At 33.9% G+C, this 23,779-nt stretch overlaps 2 protein-coding genes and 1 pseudogene across 10 annotated transcripts; 1 reads left to right on the plus strand and 2 right to left on the minus strand.

Annotated features, from left to right (window-relative positions):
- Positions 1–1,892: 1,892 nt before the first annotated feature.
- On the minus strand, positions 1,893–5,301 carry LOC111376396 (MDIS1-interacting receptor like kinase 2-like). Its single transcript, XM_022999357.1, has 2 exons — positions 2,494–5,301; positions 1,893–2,407 (listed from the first exon to the last, which is right to left on the minus strand). Exons 1-2 carry the CDS (start codon positions 5,249–5,251, stop codon positions 2,112–2,114), a joined length of 3,054 nt encoding a protein of 1,017 aa, XP_022855125.1. The 5' UTR covers positions 5,252–5,301; the 3' UTR covers positions 1,893–2,111.
- A 2,984-nt stretch (positions 5,302–8,285) lies between these two features.
- Positions 8,286–13,892, minus strand: LOC111376397 (serine/arginine-rich splicing factor SC35-like). 9 transcript variants are annotated; one of them, XR_002699475.1, is made up of 11 exons: positions 13,737–13,889; positions 13,524–13,602; positions 12,051–12,130; positions 11,886–11,952; positions 10,932–11,000; positions 10,243–10,467; positions 9,972–10,152; positions 9,745–9,888; positions 8,877–9,483; positions 8,731–8,795; positions 8,286–8,566 (listed from the first exon to the last, which is right to left on the minus strand). XR_002699475.1 is itself a non-coding variant. In XM_022999359.1 (8 exons), the coding sequence occupies exons 1-8, from the start codon at positions 13,810–13,812 to the stop codon at positions 9,883–9,885; spliced, it is 762 nt and encodes a 253-aa protein (XP_022855127.1). In that variant the 5' UTR covers positions 13,813–13,892; the 3' UTR covers positions 9,566–9,882. The 9 variants fall into 9 exon arrangements, 2 of the variants coding, with proteins under 2 accessions (XP_022855127.1, XP_022855126.1); XR_002699472.1 differs by having other exon boundaries at positions 8,731–9,483; XR_002699474.1 differs by lacking the exon at positions 8,286–8,566 and having other exon boundaries at positions 8,617–8,912; positions 9,302–9,483.
- A 1,013-nt stretch (positions 13,893–14,905) lies between these two features.
- On the plus strand, positions 14,906–22,435 carry LOC111376409 (annotated as a pseudogene).
- Positions 22,436–23,779: the final 1,344 nt, after the last annotated feature.

Raw genomic sequence — 23,779 nt, forward strand, 5'->3', positions numbered from 1 at the left:
TCTTAAAAGAAAATATTATTTTTTATCTTACAAATTCTACCAGTTAGCACTTTGTTCGGCTTTAGCAGCTGTTTCAACTTCTAAAATTATATATGAGCTTTGGCAAGCTTGTTTACACATAAATTATTGATGGCAACCATAACGAATAATTTACCTTAAAAGAATAAGAATGTAGATTGACTTTTAAGACAAATATTGTTGAAATTTTAAGTGAATATTAATGACAATCAAGTGAATATTAATGACCTAGAATGATTGGCACGTAGACTTTGTGGGAGGCTAAGGACATCTCCACTTGTCATTCTAAAAGTAAATTGCTAAAGATTTCAAGCAAGTAAACCTCCCATTATTTTTATGCATACATCATGTGGTTAAATGTATAAACGTTTGCTTAAATTGTTCTTACATGAACATGATATTTGATCATAACTTTTTATTTCATGAATACTTCTCATGACATATTTATACATATCAGTGCATTCATAAGCATACATGAAGTTTCATGAAATAAAAAGATTTCAAATGTCAATAAGTTGAGGAATACTTCAAAAAGATATGTATTTCGAATGTGTTTATTATGAGGTGTATGTCAATGCCATGAAAGGCGTGAGTGGGAAATGGAGCGTGGGGGATCGACGCACCCAACCAGTGTTCAATGATAATGTTAATACTAATCGTTTTACGGTATTATAGGTAGGACGAATTGAGTTTCAAATGATAATTGCCCACTGCATTCTCATTGACTGGGCAATACATCAAGTGAGCTCACATGTCAATGTTAATGTTTTTAAAGAAATGAATGAGAAAGGGGATACATATTGAGATACTTTCACTTTATAATAATTCATACGCATATCATAAGCATATATCATATGCATGATGTTTGCTTATTGAGCGATAGCCTATTCCACGTTATCCCTCCCCATTTTCAAATGATAAAGACAAGATAATTCGGGACGACAACTTGAGGTGAGACAGACTCAATACTAATATAGCCCTTATTTGAGCCTCATTCTTCTAAAAATTCATTTTTCCAAAACTCATTTCCAACCACACATTTTTCAACAAAATAATATTACATGTAAATTAATCCAAAACTTGTCCTTAATTTTAACCACACATTCTCCATCAATCTACTATTCAAAATGTATTATTTTCCTCCAAATGGGGCTCAAACAAGGTCATAATTTAAATATTGATTTCTTTTTGAAATGAAGTTAAGTTTTAATTAATTGTCTTATATTTCATTAAGTACAAATTATTTTCATAAATAAAGTTATAGATGTCAATAACGTTATAAAAAATTAAATTCGTCCTTTCGCATTTATGATTTTAAGAAAAAATTAAATGATAATACTTCCAAATTTAAGTATCTAGATTTGGAGGAGTTATAGCACCTGTCATCAAGTTAGTGTCCATGTCAACTTGTACAAGATTGATGAAATTTCCCATTTTAACAGGTACCGATCCAAAATGCCGATTGTTGATTAGATTTATATAAACAAGTCTTGGAGAGACGAGAATGGAAATTTACAGTGGGTGGCATAAATACTTGCATTTGTGAGGTTTAGCTATGAACACTTCCATAGATGCAAGAAACTTCATACCAATTGCAAGGATTGGCAGTTGCTTTTGGATGGCTTGAAAAATTGGTGGAATTATGGGGCTCAAAAGTCCATGAATTTAGTAGTGAATTGTAGGGATTTTCAAAACTGGTTTTCCATTTCAGTAGAGCATTTGCTTCAACAGCAGATCCAGAAGCAGGTTTAGGATAAATAAAGGAGATAATTTGTAACGATACTACAAACTCGATATCATCTAAACAACACAATGAATCATATATCAAAGGATAGAAATCTTTCCACATCTTAAAACAATTTAAAGCCAAAATATTATAAGTCAAAGGAAAAGTGTTTCCATTTCATATGACTTTCTGCAAGGTAGTTTTGCCATATCCACTACTTCTAGTACAAAATAACAATATTCATAGTAAACAATAAACAAGGAAAAGTTTGATGCCTAATTTTATTGGAAATAGCAGAAATACATCAAAGGAACAAAAATACATAAAAACAATTGGCATCATTTGCAAACTTTCAAAATTCATGCTTTTAAGAAATCACTGAGATGGTGGTGGATGCACTAAGCATATCAGAAACAACGTCCATGGTTGGACGAAATTGTGGATTAGAGTGAATGCATTTAGTTGCAAGTTTAACAACGAACATCAAAATCTCCTCTTCTTCGAGGTTGGGATAAAGAATGCGCGGATCCAAAAAATCCTTAAACTGTAATTCTCCATGTCTGAGACTGTCACCAGGACGATTTCCTTTGATCACTTCCAAAGCCAACACTCCAAAGCTGTACACATCACACTTTTCTGTCACTTTCATTGTGTAAGCAAGCTCTGCCAAAACATCAGTGAACAAATACAATTAAAATCATGTATGAACAATCCGTGGATGATATATATGAAAAAAGAAAAAATATTACCCGGTGCAACATAACCATATGTGCCTGCAAGAGCGCTCAAATTCGATGAGTCGCATTTCAAAAACTTAGCAGTTCCAAAATCTAAAATATGTGCCTCGTACTCTGTATCAAGCAAAATGTTGTTGCTTGAGATATCTCGATGAACAATTGGAGGAGAACAACTATGATGCATGTAAGACAAAGCATGAGCCACACCCTTCAAAATATTTACCCTTTTCGGCCAATCCAATGTCTTAGCTTCTTCATCTATACTTAGAGTTTTGGCAAGACTACCTCTGTCAAAGTATTGATAGACCAAAAACGAGTGTTGAGCATTTGAGCAGAAACCATAAAGTTTCACAATGTTCCGGTGCTTGATTCCTGTCAGTGCTCTTATTTCGCTTAAAAACGCTCTACGATTTGCCATTTCAGACAATGAATGAATTCTTTTCACTGCTACTATATCTTGTGATGGAAGCTTCGCCTTGTAAACCCTTCCACATCCACCCTCTCCAATGCAAAATGCTGCATCAAATTCTTTGGTGGCCTCTAATATGTCTTTATACATGACTACTCCATCAAAAGATGATATGAAAAGCAAATCATCTTCTACATCTATTGAATTCCTCTTTCTGCGATCATACATGATCAGGATGCCAACGAGTGCAAATAGAAGTAGAGGTACCCCAAGAAGGGGAATTGCAACTATCAAAATGAGTTTAAGACCGTTCCCTGTCTTGTGGTTTTCAACAGGAGGAGGAACTTTGCATGGTTTCAATCCTACAATATCACCGCACAACCCTTTATTCCCTCGTAGTTTTTCTATGGACACATTCTGAAAGGGCTTGCCATTAGGAATTTGGCCCTCCAACTCATTATAGGATATATCGATGTCCACCGAGCCAGGCAATTTTTGAAAACTCTTAGGAATGAATCCAGAGAGGTGATTGTGAGAGAGGTTTAACATTCCCAAGCTTGACAAAAATCCTATTTCAGATGGTATTTCTCCAGTAAGTGAATTACTGCTCATATCCAATGCAGACAAATGAGTTAACTTACCAATCTGAACAGGGATTGTTTGGCTTAAAAAATTGTAGCTCAAATTCAAGTGAAACAACTGCTCAGAATTTGGAAAATTTTTAGGTATTGGACCTGTCAGTCTGTTTCTCGAAAGGTCTAGGTAATTTAAGCTTGACAATGATCCCAATTCATGAGGTATATCCCCAGAAAGCCGATTGTCCTTCAGATCAATTTTCAGAAGTAAAATTAACTTCCCAATTTCCTTTGGAATCCCCCCGCATAACTGGTTTGAAGAAAGATCGAGTATTTTTATTTGACTTAAATTTCCAAATTCTGGAGGAATGCTCCCTGAAAGGTTGTTCTTCGCTATTTTCAGTGTTTCTAGTTGTTTGCTACTACCCCAATTGTCAGAGAGTTCACCATAGAATTTATTGTCACTTAGATCCATGAACATCAAATTTGGATAGACACCGAATTCTTCCGACAGATTCCCAGAAAACTGGTTGTGATCAAATCGGGCTCTGGTTAAACTGGAGCAATTTTTCAAGCTTTCGGGGATTGGACCCCAAAGTCTATTGTTATCTACAGTAAAATTTTGTATTAACCCACCACCACATAACTCTGGCAAATGACCAGAAAACTGATTTTCATCCATTTCCAGGACGACAAGTTTCTTCAGTTTTCCTAGTTCACTTGGAATGGGACCGGAAAGTTGGTTCTGACGAAGGAACAAATATTCTAAATTGCTCAGGTCACCTAATGAAGCAGGGATGGATCCAGTTAGATTATTTTCGCTCAATTCTAGTTCACCGAGAGATTTCAAATTCCCCAACTCTGGTGGGATAGGACCAGAAAGGTTATTAGCGTAGAGGTGCAGAGTGGTTAGACCCGTAGCTTTGCCTAAAGAGGCTGGGATCAAACCTGTGAGATTATTATAGTTTAAACTCAGGGTTTCAAGTGACTTTAGCTTCCCCAACTCAGGAGGGATCGAACCAGAAAGTTTATTTTTGAAAAGATTCAAAATTTGCAGCTGATTCAAGTTCCCTAGAGTGGGAGCTATGGGCCCCGTCAGCATGTTGGTGTCCATGTCAACCTCTAGAAGATTGGAGAGATTTCCCATTTCAGGGGGTATAAATCCAGAAAGAGAATTATTATAAAGATACAAAAAGGTCAAGTTTCTCAAATTGCCAAAAGAAACAGGAATTGGACCATCAAGTTTGTTACTGTACAATGCAAGCTCACTTAGAGACACTAGTTGTCCTATTTCGGAAGGAATCGAGCCATTAAGTTGATTTTCAACCAAATGAAGAGTTCGAAGACCAGTTATTCGGCCTATTTCTGATGGGATGGTTCCTGTAAGCTGATTTGTGGATATATCAAGATAGATGAGTTTGGAGAGTTTACCTATTTGAGGTGGAATGGTGCCAAAAAGTCGGTTGATGCAGAAATCGATATAAGCAAGATTTGGGAGAGACGAGAATGGAAACTTATAGAGGGTGGCATAAATATTTGCATTTGTGAGGTTCAGCTTGTTGACACTTCCGTCGATGCTGCAAATAACTCCAAACCAATTGCAAGGACTACCTCTTGCTTTTGGATGAGTCCACGAAGTTAGAATGGAATTGTTCTCATTTTTGAAAGTGGCTTTCCATTTCAGTAGAGCATTTGCTTCTGCAAAAGAAGCAGAAGCAGGTTTAAGACAAACAAAGAAGAGAAAAGGCAGGAACAAGAAAAATGTAAAAATGGGGTACTTCAACATGGTTATTAAACTGGGATTTAGTTTGTGCTTGGATTAATTTAGATGCTATGAAACTATAATTTATAGATGCAAAATTGGAAATAAAATCTACGTATGTAATGGGGAAGAATTTCAAAGACTTCGGAGTGTAAAAGACTTCTAAAGTCATCGTGTCGGTCTCTATCCTTTATTTTTTCACAATTGGGCAGCAAATCAAGTCCAATACAAAATACTACGCACCATGGATCAAAGAAAAAGTGCAAAAAACAAAATGGCTACTGCATATTGGTCTATAGTTCTCTCCATTAAGGTCATTAGATGTGACTGCAACCTCAAAAAGTATACCGATCCTAGACCGAATAAGCCCTTCTTTGACTCTAATTTCTTAAAATTCATTTTCAACCATAATTTAATTCACAAGATTCCATCACTTTTTATCAAAATTTGCTAAAATATGATTTTTATCTAAACCAAACAGGGTCTAATCATCGCAAGTCATTTAAATGTGTTAATACATCAATTATTTATTTATTTATTTTAATGTTTGGAGCGGATTGAATTCCCAAGGGTGGTAATTGCTTATATAACCCAAAATTGTGATTAAAAACGGTCGAAAGACTAACGAAGATCACGTACAAAATATATGTGAAATATTCAGGGCGCAGACTTTTAGACAAAGTACAATAGCCAAAATTTTAATTTTGTTTTCTCGATCATCTTCATTATTAAACTTTGTGCTTGAATTAATTTAGATGCTATGAAACTATAATTTATAAATGCAAAATTGGAAATAAAATCTACGTATGTAATGGGGAAGAATTTCAAGTCCACTCCCTATGTCCATTCTTCCAGGAAGCAGAAGGCAACATTCTATTATCAAACACTTTTGGAGTGTTAGAAGACTTCTAAAGTCATCGTCTGTCTTTTAGTGGCAGAGAGAAAAAATGCAATTCAGTTGTTTCGTCTAAAACAATGAAAAGGAAAGTTAGCTACTTCACATTGGTTTATAGTTCTCACCATTTCTTGCAACCTCAAAAGTTAACAGAACCTCGACCAAATAATTATTACCAATTTACTCTATTGCATTCCCCCGTTTAACAATCATTAAATTAAAAGTCTTTTTTTTCTTAAACTCATTTTTAGTCACATATTCTCACAATAAAATATTTTGTACGTAAATTTAAAATTTTTTCTTACTTTTTAATTACATCCTCAAAAAAATCACTATTACAAAACTCATTTTTCTCTTTTTTGTTTTTTTAAAAAAAGTCACTTTTAATGGATGTCAAACAGAGATAGAAATATTTATCGCATGGTATTTTAAACATAATATAGCCAAAATTTAATTTCTTTTTTCTTTTTTCTCTCCTAGCCCCATTTTGGTCCCATTATTCTAAATTATAATAGGTGGAATAATATTTTTTGTAGAATGAGTGGTTGAAAAAAAATGAAAAATTTTTAATTTACGCGTAAGATTATTTTTATGAAAGATTGTGTAGTTAAAAATGAAAAAAAAAAGAGAAATGAAATTTAATTTAATGGAGTCAAACGGGAGCCTAATAACATTAACACATTCCCCTAGATCGATTAACAGTCATAATATAAAAAGCATCCAATAAGCTAAGCCACAATCGGATTGCATAGATAAATCGAGCAGCAAATCTATTTTGACGATTTACTATATAATAATAAAATCACATAGCTCAATTTTTCGATCTCATGATGTTCACTTGCTAGAACTAGACAAACATTTATCTAGTAACTCTACATCGATGCACCATACTTTATCTACTTCCATGCTTGATTTTGAATTTTCCAAGTCAATAAAAATGGACGAAGAAACGAAATTTAGCGTACTCTTCACCATTAAGATCATTAGATCATCTTTAAGAAACTCTTTAAACATAAACTGCGCTCTATTTTAAAGAGTCAACCCTTAAAATCATGTTTCAAGAAACTCTTTAAATTAACATTTGAAGAACTAAACCCACTCTCTATGATTAAATGCATTCAAAGTGTCTCAATTTTCACTGTAAGATAATAATTAAATAATCTAAAGAAAAATTAGTTAAAATAAAATATAGAAAAAAAATAATAAATATTTTTTTGAAGTAATAAAATTATGTGTTAAATATAAATAATTTGTTGAAGTACTTCAAAATTTTAACTCCTTAAATTTATAAATGCTTTCCAAATGATAGAACATCCTCCTTCAAAATAGAAAGTTTATTGAAGATGTTCTTAGATGTGATGCAACCTCAAAAAGTTTACTAAGCCTAAATCGAATAAGCCCACTTGACTCCAATTTCTTAAACTTATTTTCAACCACACTTTTCATTGGACTCACAACATTTCATCACCTTTTTATCAAAATTTACTGAAAATATTTTTTATCTAAACTGAACAAGGTCTAATCATCGCCAGTCGTTTAAATGTGTTAATACGTCAATTTATTTTATTTTAATCTTTCGAGCAGACAGAAATCCAAGGGTGGTAATCGCATATAAAACTCAAAATTGTGACTAAAAATGGTTGAAAGACTTTCAAGGATCACCTACAAAATACATGTTAGGTATTCATGGCGCATACTTTTAGACAAAATACAATAGCCAAAAGTTTAATTTCGTTTTCTTAATCATCTTCATTATTTTCCAGGCCACGCATGAAGCATGTGAATTAATTATTCCAATGATGCCCGTGTTTTCGTTTGCTCACCAAAATTTAAAACATTGAGTTTTGATAACTGAACTTAAATCCATGTCTTCGATTACTCAGCGAAATTTAAAATGTCGAATTTTAAACCTTTAAAAATGCTATACATTACTCACTAATTAACATATATGTTGAACATTGAAAAATATCAAGTTTACAATAAATAATGTATAAAGTTTTTCAAAGTTCAATTGCCAAAAAAACCCGACATTCTAAACTTCAGTGAACAACCGAAGACATGAACTTAAATCCAATGACTAAAATTCAACATTTTAAATTTCAATGACCAATCAAAGATATGAACCTAAGTTCAGTAATCATTGGAACAATCAACTCCGGAACATGCTATATAAGAGTTTTTACAGTATATTACTATTCGAGAAAATTAGAAAGAAAGCCGTTCAGACTTGCAACAAAATACAGACACATCCCTTCAAGTTTAAAAAATCACAACATTCTCTCCTAATAACATATTCTCCTTTATTAGTTCGCGTTCTTAATATAAAAAGCATCCAATAAGCTTAAACCGTAGCAAGGTTGCACGGATAAATCGAGCATCCTTGAGAATCAAGCAGCAAATCTGTTTTAACAGTCACCCACTCCCACAGACATCACATATCTATACTGAAAAAAAAAAAAAAAAAAAAAAAAAAAAAAAAAAAAAAAAAAAAAAAAAAAAAAACCAAAATATTCTTATAAAAAGAAAGCTATAGTACATTCTGTGAAAGAGGCAACAGGAAAGCAAGGATCAGTTGTGGGAAACAGAATGGTGGATGACTGAATCATACTGCAATTTCATCCCTACAAGAGGCAATCGAACAGGAAATGAACAAAGCACTTCCACAGCACCCAGCTACAAAACAGCCACCAAACCATTCATCAACTCAGCAGCATCAGTTTCTATAGCTACGAGCAAGAGGTGTATCAAAAATACCGGCTATCAATTCCCAGCTACAGTCACGACCTCGTGCTGTAACATAGTGCAAATATCAGCTTATTGATATGCATCCTATTGCAAAGGCAAGATCACTACCGTTGTGTGTTAAAAATACACCCTAAAAGTGACATTAAATGAAGAGCTGAATAGACCACCAATTGCTGCAAGAAAATTAATATCTCAGCACCATGGTCATCTTAACAGCAACATTGCACATGTGGCTTGAAAATATAACCAGCATATGGAATCTCTCTAATCAACAGCACATCCGCACGTTACATGGACTCCAGCAACCTTCTAAATGATTGGTTCTAAACTCACATTTTAACTTCAAAATTTTCAGTGGAGTAAATATATCGCTGTCAGGTCAAAATTAGAATTCCAATGTGATTTAAGACTACATTTAAGTTTGTTATCCTTACCAATTATGACCTGGTCAGAAAGTTTTTATAGGAACTGCAATCTGTCATCAGCAAGAAATTATAGCAATCAACAGCAAAGTAAAAGCAGCATCAACAGCCACTGCATCATCATAAAACAGCACAGCATCAATAGCTGCTGCATCATCTTGTCAATCAGCAACAACTACTCCTCATGGTCACAGCTATAGAAGGCCAATAAAGGTTTCATATAAGTAAATTATTCAATAATCTAAATTCAGTTTATGTAACAGGAAAGCCAAATCATAGAGCAAATCAAATTAATTGATGAAAACTAATAAGGATGCTAAAATTCAAAGCATTACAGAAACTGCAGAGTTATAAAGCAAGAGTTAAGACATTTTTTATGATGTCAAACTGCATAAACTAGATGCAGATACCATCATAACAAACCATAACAGATCCAATACAAAGAAGAGTTCAACCTTAGGAATAAGTTTGAGGAAATCACTTCTAGCAACCACTAAATAGATGATAGATGATACGATATATCTGAATATTCTGAAAGACAAAAGCAGCCACACAGAGCTGCTAGCCAATCCATCAAACTTCACTCCAGTCTCTTACTCCTGAAAAATAATATAAAATATAACAATTTAATGAACACTTTTAAATACAGAAAAAATAATTGAGAGAGGGTTTCAGAACTCACATCAGCATCAGAACGAGGAGTAGGGCTACGAGAATCAGTACCACGATGAGCAGAAGAGACACTTTTTGGGGTGGGAGACCGCTCTATGTAATTGCAAGCATCTGGACTTCCACCCCTTGAAGTTGTTTTACGCGGAGAAGGGCTCCTCTGGGGACTAAGACTACGTCGAGCAGGGGAAGCACTATTACATACACCAATTGGCTTCATAAAACAATAATAAAGCACTAAAAATTAATTTAAAAATTGAAGATGACAACAAAGAAGTTAATACCTCCCATAAGACCGACTTCGACTACGCCTCTCATAATCATATTTGCCTCTGCCATGGTCTCTGCGATACCCAGGAGTAAGACTGCGACTTCTGCTTCGGCTCCGATTTCTATGGCGATAATCCCTGTCCCTGTCCCTGCCACGATGCCATTCCTTTTCATATCTACCCCTACTGCTGCTGCGGCTTCTCTTCCTGTAATCCTTCTCCCTGTAATCATCCCGGTACCTGAATTCGTTTCATTTAAATCAGCACATGATGGCTTAAATATCATTTTGCAAGAAGGCCAGAAAGCATCATTTGGAGAAAAACTAAGAATTCAAGTAAAAGAACTGAAAAACAACAAATACAAAACATGACAACTAGATTTTTTCCTTTTTCCAATGATAGCAGATTGCTAACTAAAATTCATTTCCAGATTTGTACAACCCAAATGACATCCAAAAGCTGTAAAACATATTTCAACCTTAAGTCCCCGTTTGGCCCCCAATATTTTTTATTATAATGGGGGAATAGTGTTTTTTTGAAAAATGGATGGTTGTAAAAAATGAAAAGTTTTCGATTTATGTGTAATATTATTTTATTAAAGATTGTGTGCTTGGAAATAGGAGAGAAAATTTTAAATTAATTTGATGAGATTTAATGGGGACCAAACGGGGGCTAAATTGAGAGTATAAAAGGATATTATTTACCTTGGCCGAGGACTGCGGCTTCTTGACCCTTTTGACCCGGAAACTGGTTCTGAAATTCTCCCCTTGTGACTGGTGCAATAAATACACATAAGTATGTTAGAAATGGCTTTGATCTAATAAAAAGCATGAAGCACTAGCTAAATCTGACAAACTTCAAACATCTAATCCACGAAACCAACCTATGATGCACCGTAACAGACAGGCCGATCAGCAATTTTTGAAAAAGGTATTGACACAAAAAGTTGCAGACACGTTAATCAAATAATAAATTTTTTACTTTTCAGATGTAATAGTGTAAAATAAATTTCGTGAGTCAAATATAAATCAAATCAAAGGTTTGTATTCTAATTGGAGAACTATATAGCAATTTAATCAAGTAAAAAGGTTGATCTTTCTTGATAAACAATCAAGTACAAATGCGATTTGACTCTTTTAAAAATTGGATAACATTTTCTTCTCTATTAACAGGCGATATTTTTACTTTAATTTAAAACGCCAAAACTAGTCTTAACTAAAAAAATTAGTGAGTAGATACCATTATCTTCTTAGATGAAAATTAGGATTCATATCGACTCAGGTGACATAATTGGAACCTGCACTATCAACATCAAGCACCATTCGCCCTCCTCCATTCAATTTTATTTCATAAATAGACTATGCCCGGTTTGTTTATCTTTCTATTTTTTCTTTATTTTAAATCGAACAGCCATGTCAAAAGAAATGTTGGATCCTAGAATATCAATATAAATTTCTGACACGCCACCTGGCGTAGACACATGTTGGGTCGTGTCAGAGTTCAATACGCTTGAAAACTGTGAAATTTTGCACATAAAATCATTCTATTCGAATACTAAATGCCAGTTAACAAGAAAAATACCAGCATTTATCATAATAAATCAAAACCTGGTATTGGAAACTGAGAGAAACCAAAGTGACGAAACTGAATCAACTTACATTCGTTCAGCATTGGGCCCATACTTGGCAAACTGAACCATTATTTCTCTCCCATCAACGAGTTTTCCTACACATGACAGCCAAAGCAAAATCAACCCACCACAAAGAGAATCTACACAACTTTAATTATGTTCAAAGCTCCCTGTTTCAATTTTTTAAGCATACCATCTAGCTTTTCGACGGCCTTCCGGGCCTCATCTTGATACTTGTACCGCACAAATGCAAAGCCCCTTGAATCTCCAGTCCTAAGTAACAATTATCACAAAGAAAACCTCAGTTCAAAAGATGGAATCAAAGGCCATGTAAAACAAAATAGTAGGGAGAAACCTCAATTTCCACATTTAAAATATACATCCACATATATATGTATAAATTGAGACCAATGGGAGTGGGGAAAAGGTAGGAGGTATGAAGCTGGAGTAACATAAATCCACACAATTCTAATCATTCATGTGGAAAATTGAAAACGTAAAGCACATTAAAAAAAATATGGTGTTCTAAAAAGCATAAAGCGTGGCCAGGTGTGGAAGCCATTCAAGCTTTACAAGCCTAGGCCGAAAAAAAAAAAAACATATTCTAATTTTCAGTAGTATTTTAAATTTTTAATCATTTAATAATTAAAATAATACATACCAAAAATCTAAAAGTATAAAATAATATATTTACTAGAAATTTTTGCAATTATACAATTTCCAAGTTTTTGAAATGCAAAAGTTAGACTATTTTTTTTAGTTTCAACTTTCAATTAAACAAGTCCTATTAACAGAATTATAGAAAAATTCTATAATTATAGCCTAAAGCGTCGCCAGGTGTGGAAGCCATGTTTCAAGCTTTACAAGCCTAGGCCAAAAAAAAAAACAAAAATCTAATTTTCAGTATTATTTTAAATTTTTAATCATTTAATAATTAAAATATTAAATACCAAAAATCTAAAAGTATAAAATAATATATTTACTTAAAAAATTTTACAATTAGTCAATTATACAATTTCCAAGTTTTTGAAATGCAAAAGTTAGACTATTTTTTATAGTTTCAACTTTCAATTAAACAAGTCCTATTAACAGAATAATAGAAAAAACAAGTCCTATTTAATAGATTTATAGAAAATTTATACATACTTAAGTTTCCAACAAAAGTCACAAAATTATGCAATAATGTAGATATCATAGCTTAAATCTTATCAATCTCTTTATCGGATAAAGTCATTTTTTGACTTTTGTACTGATAAAGTAATTTAAAAACTTAAAACTACGGTCAAATAAAAGAATTTTAAAAAAGTGAAAACAAATTAATGAAATAAAGTCAAATAAAAGGCTTCTAAAAAAGGGGGAAAATATAAAAATAGTAATAATAAAAAGCGTCTAGGCGTGTAGGAATCACACATTATGCAGTCAGCTGAACGCTCAATTCTGTTGATCGATTAATTTTGAGCAAGCCATTTACTGATTAAAAAGGAACAACAGCATAAAATAACACCACAAAATTATAAAAAATAAATAAATCAAAAGCACTGGGATAATAAATCAAATCACGTTTATTACAATTTACTATATTCCCGAACTACAGCAGAACCTTCTACATATAAATTATATGTGCATACGCAAAATCATTCGTGTATGGGTATGTTAATGCATATACCTTCGGTCTCTCGGGATGAAAACATCAACAACTTTTCCATACTTATCGAAGAGCGGAAACAAGTCATCAGCAGTCGTACCTGAAAACAAACCAACAAAAACCAAATTTAAAAAAAATAAAAAATTCAAACATGTCTCCCACGATTAGTAACAAAAATTTACAAAATAGGCGAAATAAGGGTAACGTGGGAAGGGGGGCGGAGGAAGTACTTACGGAAAGTTATGTTGAGTACCAATAGAGAAAAAGTGTCTCTGATATCCGGTGGTCCAGATCTTCCGAAGTGCGACATCGTTTAGCTGTGTTTCTGTGTCTAAGAAGGCGGTATGGAAGAGGATTAGAGCTTGAGGTTTGGAAATTAAGGCAGGGAAGATACATTCTAGAGGCGGTCTGGTGATTGGTCGGTTTTGCCATTCCAGGTGATTGGTCGGTTTTGCCCTTCGGTGGAATTCTATTTCCCATTTCCGGTTTGGAATAACGACTAGAAAGGATTTTTGTATAAAATTTATTGATCCTTGAACATTTTAATCAGTACTATATTGGCTCCTGTACTTTTATTGCCTTAATTATACCCATCCATTTTATTGATATACGTTTTGTAACATATCATCAATGTCCTAGAAAGATAAGTTTCTCATAAAGTCTAGTATGAATTTGTTAATAGTTGTATAGTAGTGATGATTCTTTGAGCCCACTTTTTGGGATAAAGATTTTTTAATAGTCAAATTTTTAAGAATGTATGGTCAAAAAGTATTGAAAAATTTTAAGTTTACATGTAAAATTATTTTATTGAAATAAAATATGAGTGAAAATGAGTTTGGAGAAAAATGGACTAATAGAGAGTAGGGTTCGAACATAAGCTTGTGTATGGACTTGATTGTATCAAACGTAGGCTTTTAAATTAATTAAATTGGTTTTAAGCAAACATCGGTAATAAGATTTGAGGAATCAAGCAAGACTTGACCATTCTACAGTCAAGTTAATAAATTAAGATGAAATATTATCATAATAGTTCCCTTGAACATGATTTTGAATCTCTCCATTTAAAGATTGAATAAATAGCAAACTCAAAACTGAAGGTTGTGGATAATTTATTTTTTTTGGGTAAAAATGGTATACTTTAATACATTTCGATTGATTAGTCATAATTAATGTGCATAGCATATTTTATTTAATTTTTTATAATTCATATAAAATGCACTTTTTGATGTTGGATGGATAATACGCGTAACACAAAAATGTATCTTATATGGATTAGAAAGGAATTTTGCGTAAAATATTTTATTTATTCTTGAACTTTTTTTTAGTACTATTTGGTCCCTATACTTTTATTGCTCAATGTGGCAGTTCACAGAGAGAGAAAGGAAAATTAAGAAGGTGGCTGATATGGCTATTGGAGTTTCGGTACTGAGTAATGAAAAATGGGCAGAACTTCAATAGCAAAATAACAGCATCAGTGATAATCACTTGCTTAGTTGCTGCATCTGGCAACCTCATTTTCGGCTATGCTATTGGAATTTCAGGTGCATTTTTGCTTGCTTTTGTTTTCAATTTTTGTTTCTTGTTTTCCAGTGGATGTAAGAACTCTGCTATCACTGCCTTTGCTTGTTTTAATCCATTTATATAAGTTTGAGTTTGAACCTTGGAATTGTGCTGGACTGAAAGAAAATGAGTGCAAAGAGACATTGAGAATTATAAGGGTGATCTATTTCTCTTTAATCAATCTTCCCAAAAACTTAAGGATGACTAATAAAAAAATGTCCATGAATTAGTGTGTTCACAACGTCACATTCTTGATTCCATTATTATGCCATGACTCGAGAAAAAGGTTTCTATACTTTATGAAATTATGATAGATATCCAATCAAATGGCAGCCAAGTCATCCACTATTCTAGAATGTTCCATAGTTGGTTAGCAAAAGGGTAATAGAAAGCTAGTGGATTATCTATAAATGAAAGAAGGGAAAATTGGGATGGCAATTCAGAGAATTTGTTTAGAAAAAAGTGAGGAGAGATCAGATCTCTCGAATAGCTTGAGCTTTGTCATTTTCATCTGCCATTTTATTAAATAACAATACATATTTCAGTTTATATTCTTCCATTTTATTCAAGCAATTCCTGATACACAGTAGCTAAGAAGTGTTTCATTCAACAACCATAGCCAAGTTCCTATCAAAATGGTATCAGAGCGGTTGAGATTTGGGAATATGCTCTTATAGATCGGGTGACAGCCTTGGAGATGAGAATTGATGGAATTCAAATGGAAGTACAAGAACTTGGGCACACTGAGAAATTGGATTTCATGATAAAAAAAAAATGGAGGGACGGAAACTGAAAAAAGAGAAGGTATTGGCCGCTACTTCACCTAAAACCACTCACACCTCTGAAATTCCACTCAAATCTAATGAAATTGGGACAAGCACAGACAACCGAAATAGAAGCAAAGAAACCATTGTCAAATGAAGTCGAATGTTAATTGAAAACTTATCAGTTCCATTGCCGGTGATATCAGATGCAATGCTGGAGGAGAACTTAGTCAATGAGGAAAAATCGTTGGTTGTGACTGAAGGAAAAATGCGTGATACTAAAAGGTTAGGCTAAAAGGTGGAATGGGCTCAAAGAGTTGAGGACTGCATTAAAGCTCCACAACGAGCCCAATTTAATTCATGCCCAAATAGAACAAGAGGTAACATTCCAAGCCCAAATATAAATTTCAACTCTCACGCTTCCCCTTATCAGACGACTTTCGTTCCCAGTCCAACACCCATTGTTGTCCCAAATCCTGTGGCGGTTACCATACGCCCACCCACGCCAATGGAAAAAGGTCCTCCAATTGAAGGATTCAACGAAACTTAGGTGTCCATGAAATCTATGGTGGAGGCATTCTGAAAAAGAGGACAGGGGGTGATACTGGAATCAGGAAGATGGGGAGCAGAAATTGAAGAAATCGAGACTGAGGTTCCCAGCTTCCTTGCGCATGTATTGCAACAGAATCATCCAGTTTTCAAATGGCCCAATGAGTTGGCTGGGCTACACCCGAACCCACCCCTAGTTTTTGAAATTCCATTCAAACTGACGAGGCAAGCATGCATACGGAAGGAAAGAAGGGCAGAGTGGGGACTTTAAGCAGGGACAATCATGACCAGAAGCTGTTGGAAACCATGGTCAATCCGTTGGAGACATTGCTAGAAGGGTTAATTGAGCATAATTTTGTTGAAGGGTTGAAATAGGGCTGGGCAAATCTCCCAAACCGAACCCGACGGTTCTTGTCAAATTAAATATCCGAACGGGTATTTGAATTAAGAATCGACGGGTACAATTCGATTCTCGGTTCTAGACCAAGAACCGAAAAACTGAATCTTTCTAAATTTTTTTTATATTGAGTAAATCAAATTATTTTAATTTTATTTTTTTCTAAACAAATTAACAAATTTTAAATCCAAATTTTCAGCCCAATAATTAGTTTCATTTCTAATTTTTTAATTTTTGGCCCAATTACCCATTTTATTATTTCATTTCTTAATCCAACAAAATCTAATCCACTAAATAACCCTAAACACCTACACTAAAGTCCATAACGTTGTCTTGACTCTCGTACTCACCCTCCTATCCTCGTTAATATTTCAAAACCTATGCAATCGTCGGTCAATATTGTGACCTCCGATCGAAGCTGTGACCTCCGCCGATCGAAACTTTGACTGTAGCGATCATTTGAACAAGGTAGTTTACCAGTCTCTAACATTCCAAAACCATTAAAATGTATCATTAGTTGTATTTATAAAATGTTGTTATAAATGTTAAAAATTTAATTATAGTACAGAATCGAACCGAACCGAACCCGAACGGTTCCGTAATTATATTTGGACCCGACGGTTCCATTTACTAGATACCCGAAAATTTTGATTCAATTTAAAATCGAACCGACCCGTGCCCACCCTTAGGTTGAAAGCCAAGTTATGGGCTAAAGATGGAAGGTTAAAGCCTCACGGTTTGGGCCAAATTGTGAAAATGAACTAAAAGATGGTAGACAAAAATAAGTTTATGGAGAAGACCAACTCAATTTACAACCATATAAGATTAAAACAAATACCCGCAGCCCAAATCCAAACGCCCAATTCAGTCTGATCCATGCACCAAATCCAGCTATGATCTTTCCAAAATCCATAACAGTTGCAGTGCTTTTACTGACGATGGTGACCATAAGAGAGAGGAAAAGGTGGAGCATCCAAGGATGATGAAACTCAAGGGCAAATTGATCAACGTCCTATGATCATGATAATTGACGGTGCAGTTAGCTACAATTTTACCTTGGGCCATCGGGTTCAAAAACTGGAATCCCATAAAGGAGTGCGACTGGTTATGGGATTTGTATGGATAACATCATAAGTGTAGGTGGTCGGCGTTAGAACTTTTTAACTGCGTTGGGACTGAAATATCACATTTCATCATTTGCCTTGGTGGGGATTCTGACCAAAGAAATGATTCAGTTATATGAAATTTCGAATTTTAAATTTGGAACACACCTCTACCTTGAGGACTAGGTGGATTTCAAGGCGGCGGTAATGATAAATATTCAATCAAATGGCAGCTAAGTCATCCACTATTCTAGAGTGGTCCATAGTTAGTTATCAAAAGTGTGAGAGGGTAATAGAAAGCTAGTGGATTGTCTCTAAGAGTGCGTTTGATTGCCTATATTTTTCATGAAAAATGTGTTTTTTCCACCCAAATTTCTACTTTTGTGCTATTTGATTGCCTTTTTTCTCCATGAATAATATTTTCCCACTTTTGATCACGTGACCATATTTTCCTCAAAAATCAAGGAGAATATTTTCTTTAGGAAGAGTATGATTTTATTTTCCACAAAATTCACTTTCTCTTTCTCTCTCTCATTTATCCACTCTCTCTCATTAACCCACCAATAAAAAATGGAATAGTAGAATATTTTCTAGGTTGAAAATTACATCAATCAAACACATTTAATTAACAATTTCTATACAAATAAATTCTAGGCAATTGAATTGCCTAAAATTTATTTTCTTTCCATACAAATTTCATGCTTACAATCAAACGCACCCTAAGTGAAAGAAGGGGAAATTGGAATGGGTATTAAGAGAATTTGTTTCGAAAAAAGTAAGGAGAGATCAGGCCTCTCAAATAGCCTCAGCTTTGTCATTTTCATCTACCATATCTCAGTTTATATTCTTCCATTTTATACAACAATTCCTGATATACAACAGATAAGAAGTGTTTCATTCAGCAACCATAGCCAAGTTCCTATCAAATTCCAAGAACCTTTCTCGGCCCTAAACTACTATCCTGTTGTTTTCTTCTTTGAGGTTAAGCTGTAAGATCCCTCTTATGACTGAAACTTGCAAAGTGGGTGAGTATGATCATACTCCTCTAAATGTCTATATCTTCCAACTGTTCTCCAGACTGGCTTTTTCTCGTCAATGGGGTGTCCAAAAGGTTACAAGACAAAAATTCTCTACAATTACATTGTAGTACTTGAATAATTCAAAAGATATGATACAGCTTGGTAGCGCATTGGAAATTTAAGAGTTTAATTACACTTGACAAGGGCAAACAGAAGTTACCTAGAAAGTTTCGTGGCATTACCCACAAACAAAGACAAAAAGAAAAGGAAAGGAAAAGAAAATGGTTGCCATTAATGTTTGGTTCCAAGCAATCAGCATTGAAAATAGTTGCCACTAATGTAGGGCTTGTTTCACTAAAGATCACAGTTTATCCTTCTTCTTTTTTCTTTTTTTTTTTGGGGGGGAAGTCGTCTAGTTGATAAATAGCTTTAATTTAATTAGCAATTGCAAATCAGAGTTGTCTCCTTGCCTTATTGAAAATTAATCAATGGACTGTTCACAGAACCTAACATTGAACTTAAGAGAAAATTACTGTGACACTCCTAAATTGTTTGATTATCACAAACCACTGATGTAGTAAAAAAAACAAATATACAGCCCTTCATCAAACCTTTTTGACAGTTTTATAATACTTTCTTGATTGACTCATGATGGAGTACACCAATTTGTATTATGAAAATGAGTAAAATATTTAGGATTTTGCCATTTATACATTCTTGAATTACACCGTTATTGACACTCTCTTTGTTTTTTCAGAAAATGCATAGACGAGAAAACTATTTTTTTCTTTTAAGTTGGTGAATGACAGTTTGCAACATGGCATGCTGTCAAACTTGATACATACCAAAGTGTACAATAAGCATGATTGAAATATTTATCTCAATGTCAATGATATACTTAACCCCACGGATTTCGCCTAATTCTAAAACTATGTTAACCGTTTCCTATAAAATTTCATGCTACCTAGGCCACGCAATACTTTAGCCCCTGTTTGTCTACAATTATTTAAAAAAAAAATATTCTCAAATTCATTTTTAACCATACATTCTTACAATAAAATATTTTGTATGTAATTTCGAAACTTTTTCCTACTTTTTAATCACGCATTTTCCAAAAATTTATTATTCCAAAACTTATTTTTCTACTTTAATGATCGACAAAAAAGGGCTTAACTTGATCTTCAACTTAGATTAATGTCTATCTTTTCTGTCCATTACATTTATAGGTGGTGTGACAATAATGAAGCCTTTTCTTGAGAAATTCTTCCCATCAATACTAGAGAATGCAACTGGGGCCGAAAAGAATGTGTACTGTGCATATGAAGGCCAGATTCTTATGGCCTTCACATCTTCACTCTATATAGCCGGACTAGCTGCCGTGAGGCCGCAGAAACATCATGGTATTAGGTGGTTGTACTTTCCTTGTAGGTGCAGCTATATATCAATGGTGCGGCTGAGAATATTACTATGCTCATTTTGGGCGCATTTTGCAAGGATTTGGGGTTGGTTTTACCAACTAGGTTCCTGTTATGATTTGAATATTTACTAGTATTATTAATGGGCCAAGTGTTGGATTTTATTTTATTTATTTTGGAATCCTTGCTTGATTATGAAATGAACTTAGGACTTCTGCATGTTTTGATACTATATTGAACCATCAAATCTTAAAGCTCTAAGTCTTTAGACACGTGATAAATTATGTCTTCGATCTAAGACATCTATTTCTGAAAACAATTATCAAATTATTTGTAGAAATAATTTGTGACAATTATCAAATCATGTGTCAGAAATAATTTGCGGGAACAACTCCTATGCCTTCTAAAGAGTTTAAGATTGCTATCTGGATTGATTATTTGCGAAGACAATTCCTATGACCTCCCTTTTTATCAGCAGCAATTATCTCACATTGATAATTTTAATAAAATCGATAATTACTCAGAATCGTCCCATGAAGGATACTCCTGTTACCTCTCGAAAATGGCTCCACCGAAGTGGTGGGTGCATTCCACACCAACTTCCAATTCTTTATTGGCATCGATGTAGTGGTAGCAAATTGCATAAACTACCACATTGCTCGGCTGCATTTGGGCGTCGCATTTCCCTAGGCCTTGCCATGGTACCAGCTGCTATTATGATATTGGGCGCTTCTCTAATCTCAGACACACCTAGTAGCATTTGTGGAGCGGGGAAAAACCGAACAAGCTAGAAAATCTCTAGTGAAAATCCCTGGATCTGAACTCGAATCCGATGCCACTATTGAAAATGAACTAGCTGAAATAGTCAATTCTGGTGAAATTGCAAAAGCCATAAATCAAAAATCGTTTGACTATAATTGAGAGACAGTATAGGCCTCATCTTGTGATGTCAATTGCCATTCCTTTTTCCAGCAAGTGACTGGAATTAACATCATTGCATTCTACGCCCCGGTGCTATTTTAGTTAGTCGATTCTGGAAGTTATTTGGCTTTGATTGGTGCCATAATTCTAGTATTAGTTAACATCGGATCAATTCTTGTGTCCACTAGCATTGTTGATTGGTATGGTCAAAGATTTCTGTTCATTGAGGGCGGGATTCAAATGTTCATTTGTCAGGTATATTTTCCATATCCATCGTATTAACTATCTACTCAGTCGAGTGTTCAGTATTATGTGTCAAACATGTTTGCAGTATCTATCCGTTTATTGATATTATTATACAGAAATTCACAATTCAATTCCTATCGTTCTGGAAAGGTCTCGATTGCTTGTGTACTAGCTGCTGTAACGAGTATCTAAGCAATGTCAAGACATATATCAAAGGAATATGCAGCATTGATACTTGTTTTGATGTGTATTTACGCTTCTGGATTTGGCTGGTCATGGGGGCCTTCAAGTTGGCTAATTCTAAGTGAAATATTCCCAATGAATATCAGAACAAAGGCAAAGCATAAGTGCATCGGGTGGATTTGGTTGCTGCATTCGTGCTTTCATAGATATTCTTGACCATGAAATGCCACTTCAAGTACGGAGCATTCCTGTTTTATGCGGGCTGGCTTGTTGCAATGACCATTTTCATCGCGATTTTATGCCAGAGACAAAAAGGATGTCATTGAACTCGACACATCAAGTGTGGGAACAACACTGGTTTTGGCACAGGTTTGTCTAAAGGCTTTTGTCCGAAGGTTTCCTTTTAGCAAAGAAAGTCTAAGCATACAACGGTTGTGCTACATGTATATAATGGTAGACATAATAATTTATATACACATAATATAAAGAGATATGATTGGGTTGAAATTTTTTCAACCAAATAAATAAATAAAAAAAAATCCTCACTCTCTTTTTGGCACTTCATATGTAAGTAAACCATTGTAAAACTTTATTATGTACAAGCAGAATTATCCATCATATATACAAGGTTTCCCCTTATTTCATACAAACGTTAATTCTCATTGATAAGGGTGCTCTTGCTAATCATTGTTTTAGAATGAATAAGATTTTAATTTTTTTTATTGGAAACTTACAGGAAAATTGTTGTCGTGGTCCTCAACCTTCAAAGTTATTAGTACTTGACTTCTCTATTTTGTTTACACAAAATAATCAATATTCTAGATTATCATAATAAAAAGTTATTAAAAAGGTATATGACCAAAATAGGCTATACACTGAGAGAAAAACATTTTTATTCCATGCTTAAACAAGTAAAATATATATAAAAAGTAGAAAAGAATAACCACAGTAAAAAGAGCAATACTATTTATTACCATCAGGATCATCCCTATATAATGTAGTTTTAAATGATTAGACCAATTAAGTGAGTCGTATCTACACATTTAATTATTTTTATCATTTCACTGCACATCATTGCCCAAGTACACATGGGACGTGTTAGGAACACATTTTATTCGAAGTATATAAGGAAATAAAGAAATATATTAATTTCGTATGAGGAAACCTATACCTTCCAAAGAGATCTACATTTTCATATATTACTGAATAACCAACATTCATTTTACTAATAACATTGGCTTTATATAAAGAATTACATAATAATTTCCTAAAACACAGGGAACATGAGCCCATTTTCTACTTAAATTTAAATAATAGATAAAAAAAATAACTATTTTTGACTTATTCAAAAGAAAATAAATAACAAAAGTTAAACCAAATACTAAACCCCTGTTTGTTTCCCATTTTTTCCTCATTAAAATGAAAAATATGATCATTATCTATCACATCAAACCACCGAATTTGAATTTATATATTTTGTATGGGGCCATAACGGCTATATTTTTCATTCTCATTTTTACAAAAATGGGAAACAAACGCCTTCTAAAATTGAAAAGAAATTTTGTAATGGGATGATTCCTGTTGGGGACTAATAAAGATAAGTGGAAACAATAAAAATATCGTCCTTGAACCTCTTTATACAACCCTCCTTCTTCCAACCATCGAGCCCCTCCCAACTTCAAACCCTCTTCCTTAGGACATGATTAGGACGTCAGGAAGGAGAAGGGGATCAGTGAATGGACTGAGGAGAAACTTCTTTTACAATTAATTGGACAGTTGGAATATTTTCACATTGATTGAGATTTGTGGTAAATCATATTATAAGAATACTGGAAAAATCTTATGTTAAAGTAACCATTGATAGCGTTAAACCCTGGTATAAAAAGATTATCTTCACTCAGTTTTCTATTAAACAAGAGAGCCAATGAAGAGGATTCGAAGTTGGATTTCATATATCAGTTAAATTTAGGATAATCTGATCTTAGTACGATGTACCTTTGGTTTCATAGACTGCACATGAATAAATAGCTAGCTAGTACAAACTTCACTTAATTGAAAGTTGGATTTAGAATTGTGAATTAGATCAATGCAAGAATACTAGCGATTATATTTATTGCGTA

This window comes from Olea europaea, unplaced genomic scaffold, assembly GCF_002742605.1.
Source record: "Olea europaea var. sylvestris unplaced genomic scaffold, O_europaea_v1 scaffold1500, whole genome shotgun sequence".
NCBI lineage: Eukaryota > Viridiplantae > Streptophyta > Magnoliopsida > Lamiales > Oleaceae > Olea > Olea europaea.